The sequence below is a fragment of the Lagopus muta genome, chromosome 28 (assembly GCF_023343835.1).
Source record: "Lagopus muta isolate bLagMut1 chromosome 28, bLagMut1 primary, whole genome shotgun sequence".
Taxonomy (NCBI): Eukaryota; Metazoa; Chordata; class Aves; order Galliformes; family Phasianidae; genus Lagopus; species Lagopus muta.
In genome coordinates, this window is record NC_064460.1 from 3,254,949 (window position 1) to 3,263,872 (window position 8,924).

At 67.4% G+C, this 8,924-nt stretch overlaps 2 protein-coding genes across 3 annotated transcripts; both read left to right on the forward strand.

Annotated features, from left to right (window-relative positions):
- Positions 1-10: 10 nt before the first annotated feature.
- On the forward strand, positions 11-3,426 carry PRKAG1 (protein kinase AMP-activated non-catalytic subunit gamma 1). 2 transcript variants are annotated; one of them, XM_048928544.1, is made up of 12 exons: positions 20-478; positions 629-689; positions 1,108-1,211; positions 1,322-1,403; positions 1,484-1,542; positions 1,663-1,708; positions 1,782-1,836; positions 1,930-2,056; positions 2,318-2,483; positions 2,573-2,610; positions 2,731-2,877; positions 2,968-3,426. In XM_048928544.1, exons 1-12 carry the CDS (start codon positions 473-475, stop codon positions 3,070-3,072), a joined length of 996 nt encoding a protein of 331 aa, XP_048784501.1. In that variant the 5' UTR covers positions 20-472; the 3' UTR covers positions 3,073-3,426. The 2 variants fall into 2 exon arrangements, with proteins under 2 accessions (XP_048784502.1, XP_048784501.1); XM_048928545.1 differs by lacking the exon at positions 2,968-3,426 and having other exon boundaries at positions 11-478; positions 2,215-2,483; positions 2,731-2,808.
- A 1,293-nt stretch (positions 3,427-4,719) lies between these two features.
- Positions 4,720-5,484, forward strand: LOC125685395 (uncharacterized; the record flags this gene model as incomplete). The annotated part of the gene is made up of 1 exon (XM_048928389.1): positions 4,720-5,484. A coding segment is annotated over exon 1 (765 nt), but the record flags the coding sequence as incomplete, so codon positions are not given.
- Between the last annotated feature and the right edge of the window lie 3,440 nt (positions 5,485-8,924).

An 8,924-nucleotide genomic window follows, 5' to 3' on the forward strand; every position in this document is an offset into this window, starting at 1 on the left:
GAGAAAGTTTTAAAGAAAAAAAATAAGAAAAAAAAAAAAACAAAAAAAAGAAAAGAAAATATACGAGAAGTTTAACTTTCAGAGCTGTACATAAAGGCCGGGACGTGTAGAAAACCCGTTTTTACCAATACCGAAACCACTGGATGTTATTTTAAATAAAGCGCGTGAGAAGCCCGGCGCCTCGCTGTGCTCTTGGGGGGCTGCGCCGGGGTCCCTTTTTCCCCCCTCCGTCTGCTGTTCCTTTTCCCTTCCAGGAGCCGCTTTTCCCTTCCAGGACCTCGCGTGCACCCCGTGTTCAGGTCGTCGGGCGGTCAGGGGTCACGTGGAGTGCGCTTACTTCCGGTCACGTGACAGAACCGCACTTCCGGTCACGTGTCGAACGTGTTTCCGATCACGTGTGGGGTACTGGCGGAAGCGGTTCGCTGGCGCCGGGCGGAAGTGGGGCGGTGGCGGCAGCGGCGGACCCGGGGCCATGGAGGTGGGGACGGAGCGGGATGGAAACGGCGGGGGGAAACCGGGGGGGACCGTGAGGAGCCGCGGGGGTGGGCGTGGGGCTGCGGGCACCGGGAGGGTAACGGGAGCGGGGATAACGGGAGCGGGGCCCGGCCCCGGCCTTGTCTGTCCGCAGGAGCCCGGCCCCGGTCCGGTCGCGCAGAGCCCGGCGGAGCGCAGCGCCCCGGGAGCGGAAGGTGAGGGGGGGGAGGAAGGGAGGGAGGTCGCGGTGTCCCCGGTAGGGGATGTGCCGTTATTGGGGAGACCCGTTATTGTGGTGTGCCGTTATTGGGGTGCGGCGTTATTGGGGAGACCCGTTGCTGGGGTGACCCGGTGCTGGGATGTGCCGTGGGTTTGAGTCTTCTGGCGTCGGGGTGTCTCTGCGTTGGGATCTCTGACGTTTTGGGCTCCCCTGCTGTTGTGGCTCGTGCTGTTTGGGGGCATCTCCTGTTTTTGGGTCTCCTGGTGTTGGGGTCTCCCACGTTCTGAGGCGTCTCACATTTGAGGTTTCCTGTATCATTGTGCCCCATCTTTTGAGGTGCCCTGTTCTGAGCTCCCCTTCCTGCTGGCCGCCCCTCACGCTGCCCCCCCTCACCCCCCCCCCCCCCCCCCCAGGAGAGCCCCCCCGTGGTCCCTACACGGCCTTCATGAAGTCACACCGCTGCTACGACCTCATCCCCACCAGCTCCAAACTCGTCGTCTTTGACACCTCCCTGCAGGTGGGTTGGGGGGGGGGAGGGGGGTTGGGGGGCCAGGAATGGACTCTGCCGTGCCGGGGGGGGGGGGGGTCCCAATATCCCCCTCCTCCTCCTCTGTGTCCCCGCTGTAGGTGAAGAAGGCTTTCTTTGCACTGGTCACCAATGGTGTGCGGGCAGCTCCGCTGTGGGACAGCAAAAAGCAGAGCTTTGTGGGTGAGCGCTTTGTGGGGGGGGGGGCTGGAGGGGGGGGGGGGGCTGGACCCCACTTACCCCCTCACCCCCCCACCCTGCAGGCATGCTGACCATCACCGACTTCATCAACATTCTGCACCGCTACTACAAGTCACCCATGGTAGGGAGGTGGTGCTGGGGGGGGGGGGGGGGGGGGAGGGGGCTGCCCCATAACCCTGTGGGTTGGGGGGGTGAGGGGGGGCCCCGTTGGATGAACCTGGGGGTTCCTCGTGGTGCTCAGGTGCAGATCTATGAGCTGGAGGAGCACAAAATTGAGACGTGGAGAGGTAACAGAGCTGCCGCCTCCCGCTGCCCCATCCCTGTGTGGCTGCCCCACAGCTGAGCCTCCCCTCCCCACAGAGGTGTACCTGCAGGACTCCTTCAAGCCGCTGGTCTGCATCTCCCCCAACGCCAGGTGGGGGCCGTGGGGGGCTGTGGGGGGCTGAGGTGGCGGCACTTGGGGGGGGTTCTGTGTGAGCCCCAATCACTCCTTCTGTTCCACCCCCAGCCTCTTTGACGCCGTCTCCTCCCTGATCCGGAACAAAATCCACCGCCTCCCCGTCATCGACCCCGACTCGGGCAACACTCTCTACATCCTCACCCACAAACGCATCCTCAAGTTCCTCAAACTCTTTGTAAGTCCCCCCTCCCCGCTCAGCAGTGGGTGCTGCCCCCCTGGGTGAGCCGTGCCGGGTTCTGCAGGCTGGGGGTGGGCGCAGGTTTGATGCTGGGGGTTCCCTGGGCGGCGTTGGGGTCCCCCTCCGCACCCAGCGCTCTCTGCTTTCACTCCTAGGACCCCGTCCCAGCCCCCCTCCCCACGAGCCAGGGTGCAGCCGGAGCACCAAACCCAGCCAGCGTCAGCACTGTGTCCCCTCCTCCCTCCCCGTCCCCTGCAGATTGCAGAGGTCCCGAAGCCCGACTTTATGGCCCGCACCCTGGAGGAGCTGCAGATCGGTACCTACAGCAACATCGCCGTGGTGAGCGCCAGCACCCCCATCTACGTGGCTCTGGGCATCTTCGTGCAGCACCGCGTTTCTGCTCTGCCTGTGGTCGATGATTCGGGTGAGGCTTTGGGGGCGGCGTCCCTGTTGGTGGGCTCTGTGCCCCCCCTTGGGCTCTGCGCCCCCCTTACAGCCCGGCTCTCCTTGCAGGGCGGGTGGTGGACATCTACTCCAAGTTCGATGTGATTGTGAGTATTGAGGTCGTGGCGACGTGGAACGGAGCCGCAAGGGACGGAGGTTGGGGCTCCTGGGGCTCTTGGGGTCCCGGCTGCCCCCCCCCCCCCCCCCAGCGCCTCTCCCTGCCCCAGAATTTGGCTGCTGAGAAGACCTACAACAACCTGGACGTGACGGTGACGCGGGCGCTGCAGCACCGCTCCCATTACTTCGAGGGCGTCCTCAAGTGCTACAAACACGAGACGTTGGAAGCCATCATCAACCGCCTGGTGGAGGCTGAGGTAACTCGCGGCCCACAGAGCGCGGTGGGGGGGAGTGGGAGCCCCCTGCCCACCTCGCCCCCCCCCCCCCCCCCAATCTCCCCCCCCCAGGTGCACCGTTTGGTGGTGGTGGATGAGAGCGACGTGGTGAAAGGCATCGTCTCCCTCTCGGACATCCTCCAAGCCCTGGTTCTCCCCGAGGGCTCTGAGCCCTGAGCGGTGCTGTGGGGGGGACTCAGCCCAGCTCGGTGCCCCCCCGCCCTCCCCCTCCTTTCCCGGGGGGGTCGCACACACCAGCAGCAGCAGCAGCAGCAATAAACCGGCTGTGGGGCAGGGGCAGCTTCTACCTCCCCCTCCCCACCGGGTGCTTGGGCAGCCCCCAACCCCTCAGTGTGCTCCTATGGGGCGACTGATCCCGGCTGGGGGGGGGGCTGGCGGGGGGGCTGCATGGAGCCGGGGCTGGGGGCGTCCCGGCCCCACATAGCTTTATTTTTCCCCCACTCTGCTCCCCTCACTGCCACCGCTTTGTGTGCGGAGAGAAATGGCAAATAAACACAGACCTGGCACCAATGCAGCCTCGTTGTGCGGGGCGCCGAGGGGGGGGGGTGGAAGGGGGGGGGGCACCGGGACCCCCCCCCCCGCGTCACCGTCGGGGGAATCTGCTGAGCTCACCCAGCCCCTAAATCCCTGTTTGTTCTGCCGGTGGCTTCACTGAAAGGTTGGGATTGGGGATGTGGGGGCAGAGGGGGGAGCCGGGCCTGGACCCCCATGTGGGGGGGGCTGGGTGTGTGTGGGGGGGGGGGGTCTCTGCCCACCCCGTCCATCTCTGCTCGGGGGAGGCACGGAGCCGTGCTGAGCGCAGCGCATTCCGGCCCGGGGGGGGGGGGGGGGGGGAGGCCTGAGCGCCGCCGGCTGCGCCTCCGCTGTCCGGCACGGCGGTGCGAGGTGAGAACCGCGGCGATGGGGGGGCGGGGGGGGGCGCTTGGCCGCCCGGTGCCGTACTGGGGGGGTGGTTGCCGGTGCCGGTGCTGCCGGTGGTTCCGTTGCCATGCCGCCGCCGGAGGGTTGCTAAGCTCCGCTCGGAGCCGCGTGGGCTGCAGCTCTCGGTGCCAAACCCGGCGATCGCCTCGCGCTGTCGCAGAGGGGGGGGGGGTTTGAGGTGGGGGGGGGGGTGTTGGAAAGGACCCCCTGGGGAGGTGGGGGGGGGGTGCGAACCTGGGGGGCTGCGCCCCACATCCAGGCGGCGCCGCCACCCCGCGCTCCCACGTGCGGCTGCGCCGGGGCGGGGCGGGCGCCTGGCTGCGAAACCGGCGGCACCGGGACCGCCCCCCCCCCCCAACAACAAACCTGCCCCCCCCCCCCCCCCCCCCGGGCCATGCTGGGGGGGCACGGGAGAGGGGCGTGGGGCGCCTGAGGATCTGCGAACGGACCCAGGTGCTGCTGGTGGAGATCGACGCCGTGACGTTTTGCAGCCCCGACCGCCGGGATGGCCGCGGGGGTGCCGGCCCGAGTCCCCGTGGGGCTTACCGGCGCTTCGCCGGGGAGTACGCGTGAGTGGGGCTTCGGGGGGGCGGGACGGACCCCCCCCATCCCACCCCGCATCCCACCCCCCCCTCACGCCCCTCTCTGTGTTGCAGGTTCCTGGAGAAGCGCTTCGTGGCGGAGCTGACCCCCCCCCGACCCCGCGTTGTCCCCCGGCGGGACTTCACCTCTCGCCCCCCCCCCGGCGCCGCACCACCCCCCGGCTTCGCGCCCCCCCCGCGGAACCGCAGTACGGCCCCCCCCGCCAGCGGCACCCGCCGGGCCCCCTCTGCTCCCCGTTAGCAGCGGCCAGGCCGGGCCCCCCCCAGCTACGAGACCCACATGCGGAGAGCGCGGGCGGCCGACCTGCGCCGGGGGGGGCCGCCCCCGTACATCCCCCCCCCCGCCTACGACGCTCCGCACCGCACCCTGCAGCTCGCCCCCCCCCCAGAGGCCGCGCAGCCCCCTCCCCAAACCCCCCGCGGCCGCGGCTCCGTGCCGGGGGGCTGCAGCCACACGTTGCCCCCGAGCCGCCACCGAGGGGGGGGTCCGATGGCCCACGTGGGATGCAGCCCCCCCCCGGCAGTATCGGGACCCCCCCTGCACTGCCAGACCCTTCCCCGCACCGCGGCCCCCCGGCACAGACCCGTAGGGCGCGGCGGGGGGCGGCGGGGGCCGGGGGGGCACGTCCTCATCGACGCCACGCGGGTGGTGGTCCGGGCTCAGTACGTGCCCCCCCCGCAGCGCCATCAGGTGCGTTACGTCGGAGGGGTCTCCGTGCCCGCCACCCCCCCCGGGACCCCGCACGGAGCCCCCGCCTCCCCACCGGCTCTTTCACCCCCTCGTGGCTCCAAGCGGAGCCCGGGGAAGGGGGGGGGGTCCCGGGGTCGGCCCCCCCCGCGGCGGCCGGCGCTCTACAAGCCAGGCGTTGAGGGACGCGGTGTCCCGAATCCGACGGCACACGGCGCCCGATTCCGACTCCGATGCCGAGGGGGGGTCGGGGGGGGGCGGCAGCGGTCGTGCCGCGATGTCAGCGCCTACAGCAGCAGCAGCAGCATGGAGAGCCTGGAGGGCCCCCCCCCCGGGGACGGCCAGCCCCATCCGGGCGTGAGGGGGGGGGGGAGCTGCGAGGGTGCGGGTGTGTTGGAAGGGGGGGGGGGCTTCGGAGGGTGCGGTGGGGGGGGGGGCGGGGTCTGGAGGGGTGCGGTTGTGTTGGAGGAGGGGCTTTGGGGGGGGCGGACCCCAATAAAGGCTGCGGGGGTTCAGCGCTGTGCCTCTGCCCCGTGTGTGTGAATGGGGGGGGGGGGGGGGGGCTGGGGGGGGCCTCAACCCTGAACTTTGAGCATCCAACCCCAAAAACTGGAGCCAAACTTCCGAGCTGCAGCCCTAAAGCTGCACTGGGGACCCCAACCCCTAAATGACCCGCTGGGGGGGGGGGGGCGACCCTCTCCTGTCCCATAGCTCTTCGTGTTGTCCCCCCCCCAGCACTGAGGCCGCTGTGTGACCTCACATCCCGATGTCACCGCGCTGTGTCCCTGCGGAGGTGGCGCATTGTCCCCCCCTCTCCCCCCCCCCAGGGGCCCCTCCGTGTAATTAGCGGTGCCCGCACTGGGGCGGGGGGGGGGTGACGTCAGGGCCGGGGGGGGACCCCAGTGAGTCACCAGTGGGGGGGGGGGGGGGGGGGTTGGGGGCCGTCCCCCACATCGCCGCCACCTCTGAGTCACAGCGCTGAGGGGGGGGAGGTTCCCCCCCCCCCCCCCGCCCAAAGGAAACCGCACCACTTCGTGGCCCCAATTTGTGCGTTATTTAAAACCTCCTCCGCCCCCCCCCGCGCCACTCTGTCATTATCGCGGTGGCACCTCCGGGAGGTCACAGCGAGGGGACGCGGAGCCCATGGGGGGGGGGGGTCCCCGGCCACGTCACCCCGCAGCCCCCGCGTGGCACCGAGCCGTGGGGGGGTCCGGCGTGAGGGGGGGGGTCCGACCCGGAGCTTCGCTGCTGCACGGTTTGGTTCGGCGCGGAGAAGCCCCCCCTCACGCCGGATCCCCCCCCCCCATCGGTGCCCCTCCGCCACCAGCAGATGTCGCCGCTCCTCCGGTGACACCGGGGGGACACCGGCAGGGGGCAGCGGGGGGTCCCGCGGTGCCGCGTCCCAAATCCCATCTCACGCAGCTCCGTGCGGGACACAGAACTGCTCCCAGAGCGCCGTGCTTCCATCCCCGGTCCCACGGAGCCCCATCCACAGCTGCACGTCCTGTAGGGCCGCTGCCCCATCCCACACTGCCATGTCCCACAGCGCCGCATCCCATAATGCCACATACCAGATCCCAATGCCATATCCCACAGCTCCATGTCCCACAGCGCCACATCCCATAATGCCGTATTCCAAAGTGCCATATCCAGTTCCCAAAGTCACATCCCGCACTGCCCCATCCCATAGGGCCACATCCCATCGTTGGTGCCCCATCCCATAGTTCCCCATCCCATAGGGCCGTATCTCACAGCTCCATATCCCACACAGCCCCATCCCACAGCTCCACATTGGGCCATTTCCCCATTCGCAATGCTCCATCCCATAATGCTCATTTCACAGCTCCCTATCTCACAGTTAGTGCCCCATCCCATAATACCCCATCCCACAGCTCCACATCCCATAGGGCCATATCCCATAGTTAGTGCCCCATCCCACAATGCCCCATCCTACACTGCCCCATCCATCCCATAATGCCCCATCCCATAGTGCCCCATCCCATGATGCCCCATCCCATAATACCCCATCCCACAGCTCCCCATCCCTCACTGCCCCATCCATCCCATAATACCCCATCCATCCCATAATGCCCCATCCCATAGTGCCCCATCCCATGATGCCCCATCCCATGATGCCCCATCCCATAATGCCCCATCCTACACTGCCCCATCCATCCCATAATGCCCCATCCCATGATGCCCCATCCCATAATACCCCATCCATCCCACACTGCCCCCATCCATCCCATAATACCCCAACCCACAGCTCCCCATCCCTCACTGCCCCATCCATCCCATAATACCCCATCCATCCCATGATGCCCCATCCCATGATGCCCCATCCCACAGCTCCCCATCCCACACTGCCCCATCCATCCCATAATACCCCACCCATCCCATGATGCCCCATCCCATGATGCCCCGTCCCATGATGCCCCATCCCATAATACCCCATCCATCCCATAATACCCCACCCATCCCACACTGCCCCATCCATCCCATAATGCCCCACCCATCCATGATGCCCCATCCCATAATACCCATCCATCCCATAATACCCCATCCATCCCATAATACCCCACCCATCCCACACTGCCCCATCCATCCCATAATGCCCCATCCATCCCATGATGCCCCATCCCATAATACCCCATCCATGCCATAATACCCCACCCATCCCACACTGCCCCATCCATCCCATAATACCCCACCCATCCATGATGCCCCATCGCCCACCAGCGCCCCCTCCCCGCCGCCCCGCCGCCCGTCTCCGCGCCCCCCCCCCCCCCCCCCGCTCTCCATCCGCCGTTGCGGCCGCGCGCCCTGAATGCCGCATTGTTGGCCGGGCTCGGAGTCACAGATAATTACCTCAATTAGTTACAATGGCCAAGTAATAAATCCAGGCTTAGCGGTTCCCACCCCACTGCGGCTCCTCAAATTAATCCCGTTCGGCCGAACGGCGCTGAAAGGGATGATGGACAATTCATTAAACGCCCCCGGCTCCTCACCGGGAGCCGTGAAGTCCGTCGGCAGCCCCCGGCGGTTCCGCTTTTGTCCGCCATTGTTCCGCCGCTGCCCGGCTTCGGCTTGGGTGAAACCCGCGTCCCCCCGGCGCTGCGCGGCCCGAGGATTAGGGGCCATCCCGGAGCGGTTGCCGGGAGAACCGGACCAGGAACGGAGGAATGCGGGCCTTGATTTGGGGATGGGGGAGATGGGGGGGGGGGGGGGGGGGGGATGGGGCGGGGATTTGGGGAGGGGGCGGCTGTGGGATTTGGGGGGGGGGGGCGGAGCGGGGGGAGGTGGGGGACGGAGCTGGCTGGACTTGCGGTGCTGGGGGGGGGGGTCTGTCTGTGTGTCTGTCCTGCGCCTCCGAGCACAGCTCTGTCCGTCTGTCCTGCACCTCTGGATGTGGGTCTGTCTGTCTGTCCCATATCACTGGCCATGGGTCTGTCTGTGTGTCCTGCACCTCTGAGCACAGCCCTGTCCGTCTGTCCTGCACCTCTGGACATGGCCCTGTCCATCTGTCCCATCTGAGCCCAGCTCTGTCCATCTGTCCTGCACCTCCAGACATGGGTCTGTCCGTCTGTCCCACATTTCTGAGCACAGCTCTGTCTGTCTGTCCCGTATCACTGAGCACAGAGCTGTCCGTCTGTCCTGCACCTCTGGATGTGGGTCTGTACGTCCATCCCATATGACTGGGCACGGCTCTGTCTGTGTGTCCTGCACCTCCAAGCACAGCTCTGTCCATCCGTCCTGCACGTCTGGATGTGGGTCTGTCCATCTGTCCTGTGTCACTG